At 43.5% G+C, this 24,542-nt stretch overlaps 2 protein-coding genes across 5 annotated transcripts in view; both read right to left on the bottom strand.

Annotated features, from left to right (window-relative positions):
* The window catches only part of fat4 (FAT atypical cadherin 4), a 109,096-nt gene extending 98,849 nt beyond the window's left edge, over positions 1 to 10,247 (bottom strand). The window contains exon 1 of the mRNA XM_080415474.1: positions 4,670 to 10,247. Within this exon, the coding sequence (XP_080271600.1) occupies positions 4,670 to 9,772 (5,103 nt within the window). The 5' untranslated portion in view covers positions 9,773 to 10,247. The remainder of the gene's footprint in view (positions 1 to 4,669) is intronic.
* A 5,082-nt stretch (positions 10,248 to 15,329) lies between these two features.
* Positions 15,330 to 24,542, bottom strand: part of LOC308075851 (scavenger receptor cysteine-rich type 1 protein M130-like) — a 16,619-nt gene continuing 7,406 nt past the window's right edge. For 3 of the 4 annotated variants that reach the window (XM_080415829.1, XM_080415830.1, XM_080415827.1), the window contains 14 exons: positions 22,856 to 23,161; positions 22,476 to 22,772; positions 21,854 to 22,159; positions 21,471 to 21,770; positions 21,258 to 21,311; positions 20,864 to 21,169; positions 19,908 to 20,198; positions 19,649 to 19,743; positions 19,368 to 19,519; positions 19,039 to 19,128; positions 17,821 to 17,943; positions 17,480 to 17,695; positions 16,056 to 16,178; positions 15,330 to 15,915 (listed from right to left, as the gene is read on the bottom strand). In XM_080415829.1, coding sequence (XP_080271955.1) covers positions 15,726 to 15,915; positions 16,056 to 16,178; positions 17,480 to 17,695; positions 17,821 to 17,943; positions 19,039 to 19,128; positions 19,368 to 19,519; positions 19,649 to 19,743; positions 19,908 to 20,198; positions 20,864 to 21,169; positions 21,258 to 21,311; positions 21,471 to 21,770; positions 21,854 to 22,159; positions 22,476 to 22,772; positions 22,856 to 23,161 — 2,849 coding nt within the window. In that variant the 3' untranslated portion in view covers positions 15,330 to 15,725. The remainder of the gene's footprint in view (positions 15,916 to 16,055; positions 16,179 to 17,479; positions 17,696 to 17,820; positions 17,944 to 19,038; positions 19,129 to 19,367; positions 19,520 to 19,648; positions 19,744 to 19,907; positions 20,199 to 20,863; positions 21,170 to 21,257; positions 21,312 to 21,470; positions 21,771 to 21,853; positions 22,160 to 22,475; positions 22,773 to 22,855; positions 23,162 to 24,542) is intronic. The other variant, XM_080415828.1, reaches the window with a different exon arrangement.

Below are 24,542 nucleotides of genomic sequence, written 5' to 3' on the forward strand. Positions count from 1 at the left end.
ATGGCTGCACCATACACTAACACAGTAGTCTTCAAATGCACACAAGGGGGCTATATCCCAGACAGTCATTGCAAGTTTGGATAAGAATATCAGCTAAAAGTGATAGACACATTCACACTACACAGGGGTTCAGATTGTGTGGTGTCCCTATTTTGAGCATGCCATGATAGACCCTTTTTTAAGGGAAAAAAAGCATAAATCAAATTAAAACTGAATACGTTTGATGAGTGTAAGTTAATAGTGCAGCCCTAGCACATGTAACACATCCAATTCAGTGTGTGACTGAATTGAAGACATTTTTTTAAAGTTACTTCCGCTACATCTGAAAGCATTACTTGCTTAATCAGACGACACAATGGAGAGAGACAGGAGAGAGGGATGGAGAGAGAGAGAGAGAGGGCGAGACATACAAAGCAGGTCATGAGCCGGATCTGAACCTATGGCTTCTCAACTAGATCTCTGCCTACGCCAGCTGTCTGGGATGTATGGGTTTTGTATTTCATGCAGGTCGGAGGAGGTTCGGCGCTGCCCTGCCATAGAGCCACGAGACAGAGAGAGACAGAGGAGGGATAGAATCAACCAATCAGAAACACAGAGACAGTTGAGTGTAACAAATGCAGAGAGAGAGTGAGAGACAGGGCAAGAGAAATGGATAGACACAGAGACAAAGAGAGAGATTAAAAGATAGAGGTAAACAAAGAGGGGAGGGGAGAAAGCAGAGCTCAAATCACCCGTAGCAACTGAGAACAACACTAATAAGATCCATGTATCTGGCCCAGCCATCTGCATTCCCCAGTCATGATGTCCAAATGGGCAGACTGACCGTGTACCCTCACTCCCACACCTGCTTGAGACAGGATCCCGTTCCTCTCTCCATCCTTTTCCCTACACAGTCAAATTCTCAATGTTATTTTTCTTTTTTGGGCGGTGTAGCCGCCCCTATAAGTGGGGTTGGGACACCTCATTAGCTGTATTGTGATTGGCTCATTAGTACACCCCTAGCTGTACTGTGATTGGCTGACTCTATTGGCTGACTCTATTCAGCACTGTGATTGGCTTGCGAGACACATGATGACATTGATAACCCATAAATAGGATTATGCACTTCAAAAAATCTAATTTATTTTGAAGTGAGCTTCCATCACTATGATGACCACTGTGATGACCACACCGCCCACTTCACACTGGGTGTGATTTTTTATGGACAAGTGGAGAAAAATAATCACTGAGGCTTTTGCTGTGTACAACTCTCAAACCACTCTGATGCAGTATGCCCTCATCAAAACCTAGAACTCCCTCTCTCTCCCTCTCACTCTCTCTCTCTCTCTCTCTCTAACAACTCAAAACAATTACAACTCTGCCCTTGTTTGAAACATACCATCTCAAAGAGCTCTCCTGGAGGGTGGAGGAGGCTGACAGGGGCACGCACGCACGCACGCACGCACATACGCACGCAGGCAGGCAGGCAGGCACACACACACCTAAATCTGTCACTTCATGACGTTGGCACAGACAAAAAAATAACAAAGGCCTCCCAAATCACGGCCAGGGCAGTGCAACACTCTATCTGTGAAGGGCCAAACAAAGGAAGGGCCTGCTGACCGGTCACACTGTGTTTATTTTCCACAGGGAACAATGCATTTTAAGGAGGGAAGGGGGCGGTGGTTCAAAGTGGGGGCCGCTGGTGGGGGACAATTGGAAAGGAATATACGTCTATAAAATGGTTGATTTCCATTCAAATTCAATTATATGCCAGTTTAACCACTTTCAATCTGGCATCCCACATTTTCAAAATTTAGCGATGCTTTGTGAACTTGCTATTTTAAAGCTTAACCACTCTTTTATTTTGTCACACAATGAGTCAAAGAAAAGCAATTCCAAAAGATTGTAATGGGCTTGAGTGAGTGCGAGAGAAGTGGAGTAGAGAGACAGAGGGAGGGGTTACGTGAGAGGGGGAGAATTGATGACAAGAACCAGAGATAGTGAAGGCGACAGGGAGAAGGAGAGAAAAATACATCTAAACCTGGCTCTTATTTCTTTAGGTCACCACTCAGGGTCATGCAGGGGTACACAGAATACATCTAGGCTGTCAATCATATCAAACTAAACTATGATGATGAACCAGATAGCACTGCACTTTCTTAGTTAGAAAATAAAAGCAGCCAATCAGCAACAACTGACAGTCAAACATGCTCGCACGCCAAGAGAGGCCGAATAAAAACAACACTCAATCGACTTCCCTCTCGGTGCAAAGCTCCAGGCCTCTCAGATGTTTAAGATCACAAGCATTGATAAGGCATGTCCAGCAGAATACTCTTTGTTTGAGGCTTTCCAAAACATTACACACACACCGCACGCATGCGTGAGCACACACACACACACACACACACACACACACACACACACACAGCGGGGAAAAGTAGGTTGTCAATTCTCCTCAAGCGGCCAATCAATTGCGAGAACGCAAAAGCGGAGAGAGTGAAAAGGGTCACGACCCCGGAGGATGGGAATAATCACCCAGTAGCTACTGAGTTTCTGGTACATAAATACTGCATCGGAATGACATTAGTCCAAGTCCCCGAACGTTTACACTGCTGTAACACTGTGTGCTTAGTGGTACCAGTGATGGAGATATCTGAGGTCAGCCTTGCAAAGAAAAACAACTGTAGTCAATGGGAGAGGCCATATTATTTCCCATGACCAGCTATCACAAACACAAATAAAAGACTAACTTAAATATGTGTTAAGAAAATAGCCGATCAACAAGCTCACATCATGTTGCATTGCGATGTGTTGTGAGCTTGTGGATTGGCTGTTTTTGCAATTTATGAAAATTCGGGAACACAAAAAAAGTTTAACCTACAAAATAGGGACGCCAGGGTTAATGTGGGTTTTAAGTAGTTACATTGTGGTAGGCCTATATCATATTTATTTTGTGTCCTATAGTATGTGGCTGAAAGCAGTGTGAAAGCAGCAGAGAACCACTACAGTATAGAGACTGACTCCTCAGTGAAAAGAGAACCACCACAGTACTATAGAGACTGGCTCTACAGTAAAAAGGCATGGTAAAGTCATCTACCTCAAGGGCTGAGAAGGACTCAGACTTAGCATGAAGTAAAAAGGTTTGGGAAGGTAGCAATACATTTCTCTCATTAAGGCCACATTGGAGTCTGCATGGAAGGAGATCGCAATCTTCGCTGCAGGCAAACTGAGAGAACATTTGATATCCCCATTTGGTCACACACAAAACGTTTGAGTTAAATTAGTTAACAAGGTTTTGCCAAATAATCCTTCTTTTCAATCATGTTTGAGTTTGTCTTTCTCTGCACAACCAACCGCTGTGTTAAGTTTCAATTTCAAGACTTTCACTGGCTGGAAAAAATAAGAAAAAAAACGTATCCAAGATTATCACAGTTACTCATGTTCTTGAATCGTTGCACAAAGCTATTATGTTTTTCAATCACTTTTTTTTAATTACCTCCACAGCAATAACTAAAGCACATTTCTTAGCGGAAGCAGCAGTGAAACCAATTTGGTTTTACTCTAAAAACTCAAATTTATATACATGTATAATCAAGCCTGTAATAACATGGCATTTTACGTCCCAGTTGAAATTTCCAAAACACATATTGAGTCACATTTGTTTTTCATTTCAGGAGTGGCTAGGTCTTATAGCCACCCAAACCAGGGTTTAGGGTTCCAACAGCCCTCCACTGCACAGAATTTAACTCCTTCCCCTGGGGAACATGCAGGAGTCTAAAAGAGGTGCATCATATTATGGCAAACTCCACAGACGGCTTAAGTTTCACTCAGAGATTTTTTTTCTACCCTCTTGCTTGCCCTCAATGTCTTTTCACAGAGTCTTAAGGGGTCACCCAATTTTAATGGTCACTTATTGCCTGTGGAGCTGAGCCCCGCAATACACAAAAGTACCCCTCTCAGACCACCCTCGTGCCAAAACAGCCGCAGGCTCTAAAGCTCAAAGTGATACTGCCCGCCATGATGCATACCTAAACTAGAGGACCATAGGAATTACTTTCTTTTTCAAATCTCCATGGGATGGGAGAAACCACCATGGGCCTTAAACCTTGATACAACAACCCTAGAATGAGGAATGTCTTTAGGGGAGAAATTACAATCCTTTTTTTCCCCTCTTTTTTTTCATTTGTGCATATGCACTGATAAGAATATTCCAAGTCATAACAGCAGCATAGCTCCTGCAGAGAGACACACAACACTCATTTTCCCTTCCCAAGTACACTGAAGGGACATACTGTAGTGGAGAAATTGTTATGACCAGTATGTTTTTGGGAGGGGGGGACAATTAAGTTTCTTGCCAAAGAACAAGGCCTTAATGTTACGGCAGTTTTGGCTTAATATAACAGAAGAATGTGTAAAAGACTGGAATTGAATGAATGAGTGGTCAAATGTAACAGGTAGCCTAGATATGTTTATGTGGGAGTTAAACTCATACTTTTCACTTTCTTCTCATGAAACCTTGATCACATTTCATTCATTCACTCAAAATGGCTTTTATCAAACACAAGCAGTTCAACCCATGCCTCGCCACCGTGCCAAACAGATCAAACAGATGTACAGCAGAAGACCATAATAGCAATTAGCGTACCTCCCAAACCTTTGTAAACAGAAAACTCAGCAATGTACTCACCTCAGCACGCTGTGTCCTGGGCTGACTGGCATCCGTCTCGATGGCATACACATCTACCAGGTAGAGGTCAGAGCCCTGCTCCCGGTCCAGCTCGGCAGCGGTCTGAATCACCCCGGTGTGGCGTCCGATGGTGAACAGGCGTCCCACGGCCTTCCCGCCACTCCGCACCGCCACAATGAAAAACTCCACTTTTGTCGCTGAGCCACGGGGGCTGGAGGCGTCCAGTGAGATGACGTTGGTGCCCGGTGGCTGGCCCTCCTTGAGGATGGTGATGTATTTGGGCTGGGAAAACACAGGCCCGTCGCCCCCCTGGAGTATGATGGTGAGGTCAGTTCGGGAGGTCTTGCGGTCTGTGCCGTGGTCAGTGGCCGACACCGTGAGCGTGTATATGAGCCGGGAGGGCACCAGCTGGGAGGCCAGGCGTATGTCCCCACTGTAGCGGTCCATTATGAAGGTGTCCGAGTCACCCTTCACAAGCTCATACTCCACCTCGCCATTCGCCCCCTCGTCAGGATCAAAGGCCACCACCGTGGTGAGGATAGACCCGATGACTATGTTGGGCTCAGCCACGAGGGCGTTCTGGGACATGAATGTAGGTATGTTGTCATTCTGATCTGTGACCCATATTGTGACGTTCTTCAGGGCAAAGCGTCGGAATTCCGCGGGCACCGCCTGGTCAGTCGCCTTAATTGTCAGTTCAAAGAGATTAGAGAACTCTCTGTCTATCTCCTTATTTGTGTATATGAGTCCAGTGCTGGGGTTGATGCTAAAGTGGCCCCCTCTGGGTGTCTGCTGGACAATGGAGTATTCCAGTTGGCCGTTTATGTCTGCATCTGTGTCATGGGCTGTAATTGTCATGACAGAGGCCGAGGTGGGAAGATTTTCCGTGATGGATTTGAAAATGTCACCAGGGGTAAAAATGGGTGGATTGTCATTGAAATCCCTGACATGAATGACCACAGGAATGGATGAGGACCGTGGCGGTCTCCCATTATCCTTTGCAGTGATGTTGAGTTTGTAAAATGACTGCGTCTCGTAGTCCATTTTTTTAATTAAGAAGATGCTGCCAGTGTTGGGACTGATACTAAAAGTGCCATGGTTGTTGGTGGCTGTGATGCTGTACGTTATGTCTGCGTTCTGACCAGAATCTGCATCAGTGGCGGTCACAGAGGCCACCAGCTCCCCTATCCTCATGTTCTCAAGCACATCAACAGACACAGAGGATTTAGGGAAGGAGGGGGAGTTGTCATTCTCATCCAGAATGCTAATGCTTAGCATACATGAAGAGGACAAGGGCACAGTACCAGCATCAACTGCAATGATTTTCAGTGAGTAGGAGGATGTGGACTCATAATCAAGCTTTCCCACTAAAGTCACCTGTCCGGAACTGCTGTCAATGGTAAACTGGCCCTCCTCGTTGCCGTCGGCTATGCGGTAATGGACCAGCCCATTGTTGTTCTCGTCCACGTCGGAGGCAGAGACCCTCAGCAGCTGTGTCATATTCTGGGCCAACTCAGAGATGGAGGCCTGGTAAATGTCTTTGGTGAACTTGGGTGGGTTGTCGTTAATGTCCTGGATGTAAACTTGCACTTTGGCCTGGTCTCTCAGGGGCTTGGGGAGACCCTGGTCAGAGGACACGACCATGAAGCTGAACACAGAGGCGCCTCTTTGTCTCATGAGTGACTCTCTGTCCAACTGCAGTGTGCTGGTTAGCTCCCCTGTTATGGCATTCAGTTCAAAGTTGGGCTGCGGAGTCTCAAATGTGTATCTAACCTCACTGTTTGGGCCAAAGTCCTTATCCTCTGCAAAGACACGCCCCACCAGTGACCCTCTCTTCTGCTCTTCCTCAAAGTGGAACACATAATTGGTGCTGTTAAAGAGGGGCCGGTTGTCGTTGACGTCGTCTAGAATTACACTGACATTGACACTGGCACTTAGAGGCTCCACGGCCCTGTCTGTGGCTGTGACCACTAAGTTATATCTATCCTGCATCTCTCTGTCCAGCTCGGTTTTAATGTACAGCTGCCCGTCTGGAAAAATCCCAAACACGTCACCTGTGTTGCCGCCAACGATATCGTACATTATCTCACCATTCAGGCCAGAGTCTTTGTCGGTGGCTTTGACCTTGAAAAAGCGGCTGTTCACAGGCTCAGACTCCAGGATGATGACCTCATAGGAGAGCTGATCGAACACAGGGGAGTTGTCGTTGACGTCGTAGACGCTGACGGTGAGCATGAGGCTGGAGGTGTGCTGTGGCACGCCCATATCTGAGGCGATGATCTCCACATGGTAAGAGCTAGTGGTGACCTCCAGTGGGCCAGTCAGTGTGATGAGACCATGCTTCTCGTGAATGTGGAACAGCCCCTTCGGGTTCTGTTTGATGCTGTAGATCACCATGCCATTACTGCCCTCATCCGGGTCTGATGCTTTGGCCTGGAATATGACATGTCCTGTGCTCCAGTTCTCCACCGCACTTACGTGTTCAACAGCATGGATAAAATGGGGGGCATTGTCATTCAAGTCCTTTACTGTGATATTTACCAGGGCCTCACCAGTGACCTCCCCACCCCTGGCCACCACTTTCAGCTGATAAAACGCCTGCTCCTCTCTGTCAATTTGACTGGATGCTGCAATTTGGCCCGCACCGTTGACAGCAAAAAGCCCTCTCTGATCGCCTGAGGTGATCAAATACGTAATGTTTGTGTTCAAATCGACCGTGGTGGCAGACACCGTACCTATAACTGCTCCGATGCCCACATTCTCAAACATGACAAAGCTGTATATATTTTGGCTGAATGTGGGTGGGTTGTCCTGCGTGTCTATGACAGTGATGGTCACGATGGCTTGTGTGTGCGAACGGAGGCCACCCCCATCTGCTGCAGTCACCTGCAGCTGGTAGGCCATCTTTTCCTCCCTGTCTAGGGGCACCAGTGTCGTGATCTTGCCCGTGTTGCTGTTAATGTGGAATTTGGATGCATCCCCTGCTGTGATGATATATTTCACTGTGCCATTTCGACCCATGTCGGGGTCCGTGGCTGACACCGTGGCCACGTAAGACCCAGAGGGCTCGTTCTCTTTCACATTGGCAAAGTACTGCACTGGATAGAACACCGGCCTGTTGTCATTGATATCCCTCAGGGTGATGTTGACTTTGCAGATGGAGTGAAGAGGGGGGCTGCCTGAGTCTGTTGCCTGAATGTGGAGTAAGTAACAGTCCTGGACTTCTCGATCTAGCTCCGTGGCGGCGCTTAATCGGCCTGATGCAGCGTCCAGGCGAAACAGCTGTTGGACACTGGCGGGGGTCTCGGCATCGAACGAGAAGCGGACAGTGCCGTTGGGCCCCAGGTCGTCGTCCGAGGCGGACAGCACAGCCATCTCACTGCCGGCAGGTGTGTGCTCCACAAGGGAAAGGTGATATGTGCTCTGGGTGAAAGTGGGCACTTGGTCATTCACGTCAGTGATGTTGATTATCAGTTTAGTGTAGGAGATTTTGGGCTGCAGCCCTTGGTCCTTGGCACTGATGTTGAGCATGATTTCAGATGCTATTTCTCTGTCCAGCAAAGCGGCACTGGTGACCAAGCCGCTGTTTTCACTGATGGAGAACCAGCCCAAAGCGTTTCCAGACACCAGGGAGTAGCGCAAGTTGGCGTTCTGCCCAGAGTCGCCATCTGTTGCAGAGACCCCTTTAATGTAGCTGCCTTTAGGAATGTCTTCACTGATATCTACTCTGTACAGCGCTTCCTGGAATATGGGTGGGTGGTCATTGATATCATTCACAAAAATAACCAGACTGGCAAAGGAGGACCTGGCCATAGGTTTGCCATTGTCTGATACAGACACAGTCAGGTTGTATGATGAAATGCGCTCCCTGTCTAAAACACTGGCCACTTTGATCAAGCTTAAATTAGGGACTGGAGACGTGTGCACTTCAAAGTGCCTCTGTTCGTTTCCCCCTAAGATGGAGACAGATATGTTGCCATTAGCTGTAGGGGAGTCTGAGTCGGAGACAGTGAGTAAAGCCACAACTGTGCCAATTTGGGCATTTTCATCAACAGAGGCAAATTTTGATGTAGTGGGAAAGTAGCGGAATTTCACCACTGGGTCATTATCATTTACATCCACAAGTTTGATGGTGGCTTCTGTTCTGCCTGACAGAGAGGGCACGCCATTATCCACAGCATGGATAGTCAATGAATATTCTTTCTTGCTCTCATAATTCAAGCCCTCTTTAATAATAATGGTACCTACTTTAGGGTCAATTTGGAAAGGTGTCCCCTCGTCTAGAACGTACCGTATGTCAGCATTGGCTCCCTCATCTTGATCTGATGCTGTAATTTGCAGAACACTAGAACCTACTGCTGCATCTTCAAATACACTGTTCTGATACTGGTCATGGTCAAATATAGGAGGGTTATCATTTATGTCTTGAATTGTGACATTGACTTGGAGGTAGCCAAACTTTTTAGGCTCTCCTTTGTCCTCCACCTCAATCAGGAGTTGGTAGAAGGGAGTAACCTCCCTATCCAAGCCTCCAGTTGAAACGAGGTGCAAGAATGCCCCCTCTCCGCTAGGATTGACCGTTATATCCAAGCGGAATTTCCTCTGCTCGTTGCCGTTCACTATTCTGTACGTGGTGTGATCAACTCCGTTACTCCCTATGTCCGAATCCGTGGCGGTGTCCAGAATCACTTGCCTGCCGCTGCTGGCGTCCTCTTTAAACGAAACTACAATTGACGCGTCGGGGAACACGGGAGAATTGTCGTTTATATCCAACACTACGATCCTAACCTCAGTGGGATACGTGGGCTTGCTGGAGAGCACCACGACATTGATCACATCGCTCTGTAAAAGCTCTCTGTCAATCACCGAGGAGGTGTAAATGACTCCGGTGGTGCCGTTAATTGCGAAAAGTTGATGGTTTTCACTGAAGCGGTAGGTGAAGCTGGGCTTGGTCTCTATGGTCCCCACGTACGTGCCGACGGGCTGCTCCTCGAATACCTGGAACTCTTGGCGAACTTGACTGGACGCTGAATATTGCGATAGTGTCCATAACAGCAATAAAATCAAATGAAACCGACCTAAACTCCTACCTGTGGGCGCCATGGTCTAGAACCCAGTCCACCTTGTTCAGAACAAGTCCATGCCTATGATGCATCAACTTTACTTAAGTTTTAACGGTCGCTATAAAAGCATTGTATTCCAGCAGCTGCGTAATGCAAATCCCAGCAAAGGTGCGTCTCTTTTTTTCCACGTTGTCCAAAGTAATTCCACAAGCGTCGTTTGGATCCAGTATAATAATATTTTAATACAAAAAAAAAAATCCTCTTGCCTGAAGCGTATAATTCCTGCAGACCAATACGTCCCGTGCTGCTTATCAAGGAAGTTTCACCTCAGATCCAATGTTGCTATAATAAGCATCCTCCTGGGCGGAATGGCATGATCAGATGTGATATATAAAAACAAAACCAAAAAAGTTGCAGTTGCAACTGTCTTGAGAAACAATGGGAGTGTATCCAAAAGTTTGAATATAATTCAGCCAGGCTGAATTTTGAGCGCAACTGCAGGCAGAGGCAGGGCAGCTGAGCCTCTACACAGCGTCCCGTAGAAGTAACGGTGCAGGCGCTTCAGTCATATTGTACTCAGGAGCCCCGCAGTAACTTAGAACAAAGCTGGAGTTGGACAAACTCCCTCCCACCGCACAGCTCATTGGATAACGGTGCTCGTGCCCGCCCTCCGCGGCGTTTCCCTTCCTTCCATTGTGAGACGCTGCCGTTGTCCCTAGCCCTGATACATCATGACAGTCATGGATGAACTTCACCCTGGTGTTTGCACTTTCTGCATTTACGACCCGTACATCTACATAAACGTTCAGATTTCAAATATAAAGTGCTTACCCCATGGCCACGGTTGTTACAATTATGTACGGGCCCGTATCTTCCGTATTGTTTAATAAAAAGCATTTTAATCCGATCGGTGGCCATTTTCTCCGTATTTTCTCCAACTGCTTTCAACTACGCGACCCTATTGGTTGGGAGATGTATTGCACTCTGATACATTATAACTCTATGATAAAATGGCCACCAATCGGATTAAAATGCTTTTTTATTGAACACTACGAAATATACAGGTACTTCTGAGAAGCCGTACATAATTATAACATCTGTGGCCATGGGGTAAGCACTTTATATTTGAAATATGAACGTTTATGTAGATGTACGGGCCAAAAAGGAAGAAAGTGCAAACACCAGGTTGAAGTTCATCCATGACGGTCGCGACAAACGTCCGTCATGGATGAACCGTTGTCCCGTGCTTTGTGGACGAGCTTGTCAATCAAACCCAACATAGGCCTGGCAGGGGGGGGGGGGGGCAGGTAATGAAGTTCAGCCCGTCGGTACCGTATAGTCTACCTTTAAGAACCCCTTCAACAGATAATGTCTTTAAAACCCCACGCCGATGACAAGAGTTTAAAAGCAAGGGAAACTCTGATTATATTAATTTTGGGACAACAACACAGTTTGTTATCAATAAGAAGACAAATGTTCAAAAATATGCGCTGAAATAAGAGCAAATGTGGTTCCCCACTTGGTCGTTTTATTACCAATCAGTTGCTTTATTGCACTATAAAAAGAAAAATGCAAGTCTAAAGTTCTGTTATTTGACATAATTATACGCCCAGATTTGTTTGTTTTTTGCTTGTGGGCTCTCAATGTATATGAATGTACGTGTTAATAGCTATTAAAAGCACTGCCGTTGAGATAGGCTAGTTATTAATACAGCTTTGAATTAATATTTTCTAAAATAACTACAGCAAAACTCTAAAGCTAATGACGAGGCGGAAGCACTTACCGTAGATAATGTAGGTAAGCAGCTCCATCTAGTGGCGAAATCAAATCATTCCCAATAAAACTAACTAACTAAACTAAAAACTAAATAGAGAGCCTGACTCAAACGTGGCGTGGAGGTGAACTTGAGTTACTAGTTACTTTGTAGGTTTTGATTATTATTACAAAACATTAATTAACCACTTCAGCCATTTGAAAGCCGATCTACAAGCTCACAGAATTCGACAGGTGCGGAGAATTTGCCAAATCAAGCTGAGCAATCAATGGGCTCATTTGGGCCACAGCCAGAGCGTTTTCTGGTGGTTCTGGACAACCGCCTATCCGAGCGACTCAGCACCGGGCACTGCACTCCATCGGGTCGTCTGCGACGCATATTATGTGTGGAATTTGAAGTCGGTCGGTCGAACAGTTCTCGTCTCGATATACATGAATTACAGACGTACGATTCGGTGCATTGATTGTAAGATACTGATTGTCTGTCAGACTATCAGCCAGCCTCCCTTTTGTCTTCCAGTTAAAATATTGTGTGCCAGGGACGCACACATACAAGATTTTTGTTTTCTTCTTGTTTTTTCAAGATTTGGTTTGAAGGGTTTGCCGATCTACAAGCTCACTAAGTTTTTCCTTTTCGAAATTACTCCATTATTTGCACATGCTCAATAGACTGTCCTTGTTTCAACCTAGAAACACCTTTTCAATGCATTAAACTAAAGGACCACTCGTCCACTGTGCTTGCTTTGATTGCCTTAGGATCTGGGCAAAAAATATAATGTTCTGTGATATGGAAATGTTTTGGATACTAACATTTTATTGTTATAAGTAATACAAAAGTGAATAAATGTACCCAGGTAAACACTGATGCCAGCTTAACGAATATAGGCCTAGTAGGGTAATGTAGCCTATGAATTTCCCAGCAAAAAGTATTTAAATAAAATGTACTCTCCATCCTTAACATACAGTAAAACAGAACAGGCTACACACTCACAATAAAATAAAATAAAACACTACATTGCAGCAAATGATATCTGCATGCTGTTTGGAGAGCAGGCTAAATTCTTCCATATCCATACCCGGCCCTCTGCAATATTATATTGGGAAATGATAATTATCCATTATAATCCTAGCCCTCTTGATTTTGAGAGATTTTTTTTTGTCAGATTTGATATGTGGCACAGCCACTATAATCAGGCATTGGACTGTCACTGAATGGACATCAAGTTGGACATGAGTCTACGGTAATGTCATTAAATACACTACAACTGGGCTTGGCGGGCACTGTGCCGCCTGTGTGGACTGACACTGATCCAATGTTTTGGTAGCAGACACTGCATCAAAGTAGATTAGCCTCCCACCAGAGACGTTTAGCTAACCTGATTACATTGGCTAAACCCAGACCCTGCAGGATGCAGTTGATTATAAATGTTGTTTTGAAAATTATGTTTTTTCACATAATCAGCTAGCACAGCTGAGCACACATACTGTAGGCACAGGCACTCATCAAGATATATGCATGGACATTCTGACATAAACAACATGGTCAACAAGGCCTAATATTGTCTCACATGTCATGTCATTTTGTAGGCTTCCTTGTCAGCATCTGGTTAAATTCAATTAACGGGGAAATGACATGACTGAGCTCATAGGAAAAGCAGAAGACAAGATTGTTAGCCACCCTCTGGCTTAATAATTATCTGCTGTATGCTCATCCAGAGCCCTGTGGTCAATACATTGTGAGACATTGTGAAACTGCAAGAAATAATCTACTGGTTTCAAAACTGTTTCTTGGGTTATAGCCCACGGGCCCAACATCATTAGAGGGCACTAGATATTATCTGGGGGAAATGTATGGTTTCTCAGGATGCAATCACAAGGGGGCAGAAAGCTGTTTTGCAGAAAAGAAAGCCTGAGGTGTAAGCAAAATGACTAGTTGTGCTGTAAACAACACTAATAAGTGAAGCAAAAATAAGGACGTCCCAAGGGGTAACAACATCAGAGGAGAAAATAATGCTTTTAAATGTGGACTGAGGTCTGATTGGCCTTACAAGAACTTGTGCATCATATAAGATAAGAACTTGTGCATCATATGGATGATACTTTGGGCAAGACATTGGAAACATTGGACACCAAGCTCAGACCCTAATTAATACCTTGACCCAGAGGCAGAATTACACAGATTGTATGTGATTGTTTTGAAGTGTGCTGCATCTTATCAAGCTACACTTTAGGGGCATAACCATTTCAGTCCCTGGTCCACCCAATCACGCTGGCTCACAAATACAAATAATAAATACAAATGGTTAAATTAAGTTATGGAGCTTTATAATAGTATTTATATGATGTACTTATTATTATACTTTATAATGATGTGACCGTCATTCAATACCAGCATTATGAATGTCACAATTGTGTGTGAAACTGGTGCCTTCTGATGTTATTACAATGGGTGCCCCCCTAAGCCTCCCCCAACCTAAATAGTAAATATACCTGCTACAGGTGCCAGGATTGCAACATCATTGAAGGCACCAGTTTCACTCACTCACAGTTGAGTGAGAGAGTTGCCATTAAAAACTGAATTACTGGTGCCACTACTCACATCATGTATTTTCTAAAATGTTTATGCAGACTAGGTGAACATAAGGCAAAATAATGTCACATCTTCTATAGCAAGGCATTTTCATAAAGAGATCCACCCAGTGGTAGTTGAAAATGTATGGCTATTGAAATGGTGACTAGAACAGGGAATCTAAGTAAAGCTTTTGCACAGAGAGAGAGAGACTTTGGCAGTAGGCCTACACCCTTACAGCATCTAATTGCTTTGAATGAAGATTTTCAGCTAACTTATTTTATTTCAAGCGTAAGGCATAAACTGCAAATGTGACAGGGATAAATGTTCATTGTACTGGACTATTAAGGCAAACAGTTTTGGTAATGAATGATGCACGTGTCAACTAGCGCACTTAGGAAGGCTTGATAGCCGAAACGTCCGTGCTGAAAAAGAAAATAATTAATAAAATTAGAAGAAACTGAGAGCAAATTGCAGGAACCAACCTACTGACTTTGATCATTCTAATACCTCATTCAGTGATTACACAACACATGCCCCTCCACAAACACAATTTCTGGCGCTAATAATTTGTTTTGCCCCACTGGTGAGAGTGAATGATGGCCCTGCCAGTCGGTTTAAACAACTTTGGTCAGGTTGGGTGTACAGAGCTGCACAGCTTCTGGGGAGTGCTAGCTGGGATTGTATAGACGCCACAGAAAGTAGTTTAGATAGCGCTTTAGATATAAATAAACAAATAAAAAAAAAATATGAATGCTTCAAAGCGGACAGGGTGCTTGTTTTATCATTGTCATCTGCATTATTATTAGCTACAAATAGCACATAAGTTAGCTAAGGGCTAAAATAATTGTCACCCTTCCAGATGAAAATGCCTATGGTGCATCATGCATATCATTTGTGAGCATACGTGTGCACATACATGAACATGCGGTTCTATTACAACCTTATATTGATCTTATCCTGAAGAAGGCTGTTTTTGTCACTGTGTGTGGACTGTTAGCCCAGTTCTATTTTCATATGCGTAAAACCCATGTCTATGGGTCGTTTATTACAGATGTATCCTATTGCCTAAGAGATCAAATCAAATCAAAGATGTTAGATGAAGCAGATGTCTATGCATCCACAGTTAAGGTTGTGGCTTGTTACACCTATAGTAGCAGTCATACATTTAAATGTTTTGTTTTGTCTATCCACATAAAGTCCATTCAATATCAGGGATAAACAACTTACCAATGATGGTTTATTTACTGTTTATTTTACATTCAAAGAATTTCACAAGGTGCTTTGCACTCAGACACAGAAAACATGTTTGGCTTATAGGAGTATAAAAGAGTAATAATATAAAATAGTACGTTTTCAGAAAATAAAAGTACAGCTAGTAATCCAGGAGTCATTAAATAAACAAGGATTAGATACTGTACATAGATCTTAATTAGGTTACAAAGAACAGTAGATGGATCCAAAAACTACAGAAAAGTTACAATATTCATCCCTAGAAATAACTGAAAATATTACATAATTAGGAAGGTTTTAACTTAACTTAACTATTGTTACCAAAGATATGATGAGAAACAACTCCAGAGAGACACTAATGATGCCATTCAAACTATTCCCAACTGTATATTCAAGCAAAAGAATCTAGCAACAAATTCTATAGGGGGTAGGAACAATGCAGTGGATATTTGAGCTCAATAACGTCTCCATTTTTATCTTTAAGTTGCCCATTATGCTCCATATAATACTCGACCAGGTCAGGCAGTGTGGCGAACTTCTCCCCACCATCAACATCATAGTACTCTCCTGTGTTCTGGATCTTAATGTGTGTGACTGCTCCATCATGTCTGTAAACAAAAACAACAACAAAACAACCATTCAGAGAAATGACATATTATATTAGCAGATTATATGTGAAAGATGGGCAACATGCACACACAAATAATGATTACTGCTGTGGACAGAGTGAGACATGATCAACACTCACCGTGCAGATAAAGTAAAAACTCCAGGTTTACTCTTACTGGGTCTGACCAAGAAGCTTCCGTCCATTCCTCGAGTCAACAAGAGGTACTCTGCTTCCACGTCTGTGATGTTGGAACGGTACCATCTAACAGAGGAAGATCATGTTACAGTTAGTGGGACATAGAGTGCAGTACATGTGTCATTAGTGGGACATAGAGTACAGTATGTGTCATTAGTGGGACATAGCTGTTATTAACGCTGATAGTGTTTCAATCAAGCCTCACTTGAAGGATCAGTACACTATAACAGTGCTTCTCAAACTCTTTCATGCCAGGGACCCCCAAACTGATATATATTTGGCCGGGGACCCCCATCTGAAAATATGTTGTGCCAGAGACCCCCCAGAAGCAAAGATTTGTGTTAAAATGTTCGCTTTAAAAGAAATATATTCAAAGATTTGTGTTAAAATGTTCGCTTTAAAAGAAATATATTCAAAGATTTGCACAAATCTTCAAGACTTTTCAAAAATAGCAGATCTACAAGCTCATAGCGCGGCACTCGGTGCCGTGCTATGAGCTTGTATATCTGCTATTTTTGAATAGCCAAAGTATAAAAGGTTAAAACTATTGTGATGCTATTTTCACACATTTTGCTGGGGACCCCCTGGAACTCCCTCAAGGACCCCTGGGGGTCCCCGGACCCCACTTTGAGAACCAACGCACTATAACACCGGTTCTCAATGTGTGCTGTGGGGAACGACATGGGTCCTTGAGGGGGTTCCAGAGGCTCCTTGGAACCCCCTTAGATATTTAGGAACTTACCTTTATGGACGCTTACTGGTCAGTCCTAGAGTGTAAAAACAGAGTTTTCCATACTGTATGTACACTCTCATCTCAGAGTGAAATGACCACTGAAGATTTTAGTGTGGGGGTCCCATAGATTAAAAAATAAATGTATGGATGACACATCACTACAGCAATAACATTAATGACTCCATTAAAGGTGCAGTAAGTAATTTTATTTGTGTTAAAGTAAGTGTTAAATAGCTCTATGATAGTCATCATTGCTACAGTATAGAGTGTTTGTTCAGTAACAGGGGTCTCCCTGTCTTTAAACAGAAATTACATTTCCAGGTCAGGATACCAAATTTTGTTCAATAAGGAGAGAGAACTCCTTAACAGGATAACATTTAAGCTGATACATGGGTACTTTCTCCTGAATGGCTGAAATTGGCAACCCACCTGAAAATAAATGTTCTGTTTATTAAAGAGCTGGAGAGACGGGCAGACCCCTGTTACTACAAACACTCTACAGCAATGATTACAAACAGAATATAGAGCTTTATAACCTTTTAAAGGAAAAACTAGGCAGCCCGCCCGCCCGCTGATTAGCCGATTAGCTGATTGTTTGAATATATTGCTGTTTGCTGTTTTTCTTTTTTGATACCTTGAAAAGTTTTTACGTCTTTGACCCAGGTGGTCTGCGCAATGTAGTGGATCTTTGAGCTCAATCACGTCTCCATTTTTATCTTTAAGTTGCTCATTATGCTCCATATAATACTCGACCAGGTCAGGCAGTGTGGCGAACTCCTCCCCACCACCATCAACATCATAGTACTCTCCTGTGTTCTGGATCTTAATGTGTGTGACTGCTCCATTATGCCTGTACAAAAAAAACCCAAAAAACCAAGACAACCATTCAGAGAAATGACATATTAAAGATGGGCAACGTGCACAGGCTTTGAAATAACGATTACTGCTGTGGACAGAGACATGATCAACACTCACCGTACAGATAAAGTAAAGACCCCAGGTTTACTATTACTGGGTCTGACCAAGAAGCTTCCATCCATTCCTCGAGTCAACAAGAGGTACTCTGCTTCCACGCCTGTGATGTTGGAACGGTACCATCTAACAGAGGAAGATCATGTTACAGTTAGTCGGACATAGAGTACAGTGTGTGTCATTAGTGGGACATAGAGTACAGTATGTGTCATTAGTGGAACATACAGTAGAGTACAGTATGTGTCATTAGTGGGACATAGAGTACAGTATGTGTCATTAGTGGAACATACAGTAGAGTACAGTATGTGTCATTAGTGGGACATAGAGTGTCATTAATCGAACATAGAGTACAGTGTGTGTCATTAGTGGAACATACAGTAGAGTACAGTATGTGTCATTATTAGTGGGACATATAGCTTTATAACATTGATGGTGTGTTTCAATCAAGGCTCACTTAAAGGATCACTATACACTATAACACCGGTTCTCCTTGAGTGGGTTCCAGGGGCTCCTCAGCTAAATAGGAACCAAATGGACCCTTACCGATCTGTAAGTCCTAGAGTGTAAAAAAAAGTGTTCCATATGTACGTCTATACACTCTCATAGTACAATTACCACCGAGGATTTTAGTGTGGGGTCCCAGAGATGAATACATTTTAAAAAATCATGCACTGTTGGTTAACAGTTAACCTTACAAAAGTTGAAAATCACTGTAACAATGAAGTATGTAAATTATGTGGATTCATATTACAGTTACAAACTCAAGTTAGTGTCCAAATGTCCTTGAGCAAGACACTGAACCCCCAATTGCCCCCGATGAGCAGGTTGGTGCCTTGCATGGTTTCCTCTGCCATCAATGTGTGAATGGGTGAATGTAATGCACATTGTAAAGCGTTTGGATAAAGGCGCTATATTAGTGTCATGTACAGTAACCCCCCATCTCAAAATATTTTGTTCCAGGGCTCCATGCAGAGGCAAAGATTTGAGTTAAAATTGTATATATATATTCAAAGATTTGCGCAATATTTCACGTTTTCTTTTTTTTTTTGCAGATCTACAAGCTCATATGAGCTTGTATATGAGCTTGTATCTGCTATTTTTTGAATAGCCAAAAAAATCAAAAAATCTAATGCATTAGAGGTAGTGATATTACTAAAACATAAGTATATTACTGTCATGTACAGTAGTTGTGTCCACCAAAAGTAGTGATAATTACTATACCTATTAACGTTGAAGTTAGGTTGATCCATGGACCAGTCACTCTTCATGGAGACACTGGGTACAGGAGACTCTGGTCTCTGCTGATGAACACTGATGGAAATAGGGGATTTATTTGCTGCTGGTTTTTCATTATCCCTCATAGTCATTCTTCAATCATTTTAACTAACTTTTTTCACATATTGTTTGACACTTTTTGAAGTGTCGGTGCTCAACACAAACACACTGGAACAATTTAGAAGCAATTTCTAAGAACAATTTATATAGATTATCAGAAAAGGTTAATGGAGAATAAATGTAATGTAAATGTCGTTAAAGCTGCATCTTCTAACACTATGATGGATGTGAGATGAGCTCCTTGGAGATCCTCTTCTGTGTCCTGGACTCCTGCCTCTTCACTGGGTCCGGCCTCAGCACCAGGAACAGCAAGGTAATAATACTCCAACTCACTGGTCTCCTCTCCTGCATTTTGCCCTCTGGTGTCCTGGAGAAACACGGCAGCACGCAACTTTAACCTTACTGGATCAGAGCAGTCTCTCTTCAATAAAAAGAGTCTAACGGCCTTATTCACAATCCAGTCTTACGTTACATACTGTACAGACGTATACATTACCCCACTGAGACGATAGAGGTATCTGAATATCAACATAAACAGCAGTGGTTGCAGAACTGTGACAACAACTCTGACGATGTCAACTGGTGGACGGGCTGTGGGGGATAAATATGTTGAAATAAGAACCAAACATCGTGTGAGGAACAGAGCTCTCTCAATTCTAATAGGTTCATTTGATCAAATTCCTTTTTTCTAATTTCTGATGTCACTCATGTGTGTCTCATATTGTGACTTTAAAAGTTCATTTCATTCAGATTACCTTTGACCTTGATGGAGAGGGGCTCACTCTCAGAGGAGAATTTGTGAGGGAAAATATTGATGTGATAGACACATTTGTAGCTCCCTTCATCAAAGGGCTTTACTGAAGGCAATTGGAAGTTGGCAGAGTGTTTGACAGCTACATGCCGGTCATAGTAGACGCCATTGAAGGTTAGGTTGAAGGAGCCTCCTGGGTACTGTGGCTGGATAGAGCAGGTGATGGGGATTTCAGAACCCTCATTCCACTGCTGCTGGTCTCCAGGAACCATGATTTTTGGCTTAAACAGAATATCTGTAACAGAGGTCATTGGCTGAAACATCACATATGTAAACAGAGAATAAATGCATTTGTTCTGTGCTACGTTCGATCTCCAATGTGCATGTGTGATTCATTTAATTTCCTTGGCGCAACCTGGGGGGGGGGGGGGGGAGTTCAGCAAAAGACACACCTCTATACTGTTGTCTCCTTTCTTCCTCAACCTTACTTTTCGTTCTGAACAGACTAGAACACAATTTCAACAGATGCTGTGAACTGTCAGGTGCACTCACCCACTGTCTACCCACTGTTTGGGTGGAGAGAGAGCTACACTTCCTTCTAAACTGGCCTCACTATGAAAAATGTCACCCAAACGTAATTCCCCAAATTTGATTAAAAAAAAGTATAGTTTTGACAAACTCTCCCCATGAAAAACTCCTGTATATATATATCTTATTAACATGAGTGTGTTGTTCTAGCGGTTATTTATATGAACTAGACCTCAGGGAACGATGCAAGTTGGGAAGGATGAAAGTTGGAAAAGCATGCCCCACCCAGTTATGCAGTACCAAGTTTTAAGTCTATTGGTCCCATATGGGCATATCTGTCCGATCGGCGGTTCCCACAGTATAAGTACATAGATACATGTATTGTACAGTAGATTAAACAAGACACAATAAACATTACTGTCATTGTGTTACCTGAACAGATCACCTCCAGTCTGTCCGTGGAATTAAGAGACTCTTTTGTTCCACACTCTCTCAGGAAAGACTCAGACCCAACACAGGAAGATGTAATCCTCCATACAGGTTGATCTGTAGAACCAGAATGCCTTTCTGTTGAAACAGCAGAGCTACAGTTCAGCTGTCTACACACTACAGCTGATGACTTCAGGTTCCAGTCAGACCCAACAACCACTGGTCTCCACTCTCTCTGGTATTTCATCTCCAGTCTACCAGTACAATTACTGTCTCCGGCTCCGCCGACCAACCTGACATTACTAGGCTCTGTATAGAGACAAGACAATGAGAAATAAATTATATAACTTTCATTGTGAAATAATAATCCAAAATTAAAGTGAAATTTGTCTTTTACCTGAACAGGAGAGTCCAACAGCCCTATCAGGTGTGCAGGTGTTTGGAGTTGAGCCTATCAGAGACAAAGAGACAGACAGTGGTAGAGTGAGACAAAGATGGGACAGAAAGACAGGAAGAGAGAGAAAGGGGGAGAGAGACATTGACATAATAAGTAGATACAGTAAATTAAATGAATTTGTAAATATTGCTGTTAAGTCATTGTTTGTGTTACCTGAACAGTTCACCTCCAGTCTGTCAGTGGAATTAAGAGACTCCTTTGTTCCACACTCCTTCAGTGAAGACGTAGACCCATCACAGGAAGATGTAATCTTCCATACAGGTTGATCTGTAGAATCATTATGCATTTCTGTTGAAACAGCAGATCCACAGCCCAGCTGTCTACACACTACAGCTGATGACTTCATGTTCCAGTGAGACCCAACAACCACTGGTCTCCATTCTTTCTGGTGTTTCATCTCCAGTATACCAGTACAATTACTGTCTCCTCCCACCAGCCTGACACCAACAGGCTCTGTACAGAGACAAGAGAGTAAGCAGTTGAAATGTAATATAAATTCCAATAAATATAATAATGTAAATCAGTTAGTATTTTACCTGAGCAGGTGAGTCCAACAGCCTTGTCAGGTGAGCAGGTGTTTGTAGTTGAGTCTGAGGTTCCACAGTCGAGGAGAACCGACTCATTGCCTTCACACTGGAACTCTTTGGTCAACATTGGAGCGTTCACGTCTTGATAGATCACCCCCTGGAGGACTGAAGGAGCCCCGCAGCCAAGCTCCCTACAGGCCACTTCCGCATCCTGCTGGTCAAAGTAACCTTCACACACTGAGACCCACGTCTGATTAGACTTCACCTCCACTCTGCCTGAACACAAACTAGTCCCATTCACCAACCTCACTGACTCTGAAGAGAGAGAGAGAGAGAGAGAGAGAGAGAGAGAGAGAGAGAGAGAGAGAGAGAGAGAGAGAGAGAGAGAGAGAGAGAGAGAGAGAGAGAGAGAGGGGAGAGATGGACATGGACATGTGGAAAGATAGACAGTAGATTAAATAAGAGACTATAAAGATTACTGCCATTGTTGAAGTAATTGTTTTTGTTACCTATAGAAAGGGGGGCAATGAGTGAGAGGGGGACATATAAGTAGATAGATACATATATGTATACACATTACATTAATTAAGACTCCATAAAGATTAGTGTCATTTTAAAGTAATTGTGTTACCTGAACAGATCACCTCCAGTGTGTCAGTGGAATTAAGAGACTCCTTTGTTCCACACTCTCTCAGGGAAGACTCAGACCCAACACAGGAAGATGTAATCCTCCATACAGGTTGATCTGTAAAACCAGAATGCCTTTCTGTTGAAACAGCAGAGCCACAGTTTAGCTGTCTACACACTACAGCTGATGACTTCAGGTTCCAGTCAGACCCATTCACTGGTCTCCACTCTCCCTGGTGTTTCATCTCCAGTAAACCAGTACAGTTACTGTCTCCTCCCACCAGCCTGACACCATCAGGCTCTGTACAGGTAAAAGAGAGTAAGCAGTTGAAATGTAATATAAATTCCAATAAATATAATAATGTAAATCAGTTAGTATTTTACCTGAGCAGGTGAGTCCAACAGCCTTGTCAGGTGAGCAGGTGTTTGTAGTTGAGTCTGAGGTTCCACAGTCGAGGAGAACCGACTCATTGCCTTCACACTGGAACTCTTTGGTCAACATTGGAGCGTTCACGTCTTGATAGATCACCCCCTGGAGGACTGAAGGAGCCCCGCAGCCAAGCTCCCTACAGGCCACTTCCGCATCCTGCTGGTCAAAGTAACCTTCACACACTGAGACCCACGTCTGATTAGACTTCACCTCCACTCTGCCTGAACACAAACTAGTCCCATTCACCAACCTCACTGACTCTGAAGAGAGAGAGAGAGAGAGAGATGAGAGAGAGAGAGAGAGAGAGAGAGAGAGAGAGAGAGAGAGAGAGAGAGAGAGAGGGGAGAGATGGACATGGACATGTGGAAAGATAGACAGTAGATTAAATAAGAGACTATAAAGATTACTGCCATTGTTGAAGTAATTGTTTTTGTTACCTATAGAAAGGGGGCAATGAGTGAGAGGGGGACATATAAGTAGATAGATACATATATGTATACACATTACATTAATTAAGACTCCATAAAGATTAGTGTCATTTTAAAGTAATTGTGTTACCTGAACAGATCACCTCCAGTGTGTCAGTGGAATTAAGAGACTCCTTTGTTCCACACTCTCTCAGGGAAGACTCAGACCCAACACAGGAAGATGTAATCCTCCATACAGGTTGATCTGTAAAACCAGAATGCTTTCTGTTGAAACAGCAGAGCCACAGTTTAGCTGTCTACACACTACAGCTGATGACTTCAGGTTCCAGTCAGACCCATTCACTGGTCTCCACTCTCCCTGGTGTTTCATCTCCAGTAGACCAGTACAGTTAGTGGCTCCTCCCACCAGCCTGATATCATCAGGCTCTGTACAGGTAAAAGAGAGTAAGCAGTACAAACTTAATATAACTTTCATTATGAATAACATATCTAAACAAAAAGCGTAGTTTGTCTTTTACCTGAGCAGATGAGCCCAACAACCTTGTCAGGTAAGGAGGTGTTTGTAGTTGAGGCTGAGGTTCCACAGTCCAGGAGAACCGACTCATTGCCTTCACACTGGAACTCTTTGGTCCACATTGGTGTATTCATGTCTCCGAAGAGTGCCCCTGGAGGATTGAAGGAGCCCCGCAGCCAAGCTCCCTACAGACCACCTCTGCATCCTGCTGGTCAAAGTCACCTTCACACACTGAGACCCACGTCTGATTAGACTTCACCTCCACTCTGCCTGAACATAAACTAGTCCCATTCACCAACCTAACAGACTCTGTAGAGGGAGATTGAGAGGGGGGGGGGGCAGTATAAGTACATAGATACATATGTAGAGATGAAACAAGACACAGAAAACAATACTGTCATTTATGAAGTTATTGTGTTACCTGAACAGATCACCTCCAGTCTGTCAGTGGAATTAAGAGACTCCTTTGTTCCACACTCCCTCAGTGAATTCTCAGACCCAACACAGGAAGATGTAATCCTCCATACAGGTTGATCTTTAGAACCAGAATGTGTTTCTGCTGAAATAGCAGAGCCACAGTCCAGCTGTCTACACACTATATCTGATAACTTCAGGTTCCAGTTAGACCCATAAACTGGTCTCCACTCTCTCTGGTGTTTCATCTCCAGACTACCAGTACAGTTACCGGTTTCTCCTACC

Source organism: Gymnoscopelus braueri (assembly GCF_963280865.1).
Source record: "Gymnoscopelus braueri genome assembly, chromosome: 20".
NCBI lineage: Eukaryota > Metazoa > Chordata > Actinopteri > Myctophiformes > Myctophidae > Gymnoscopelus > Gymnoscopelus braueri.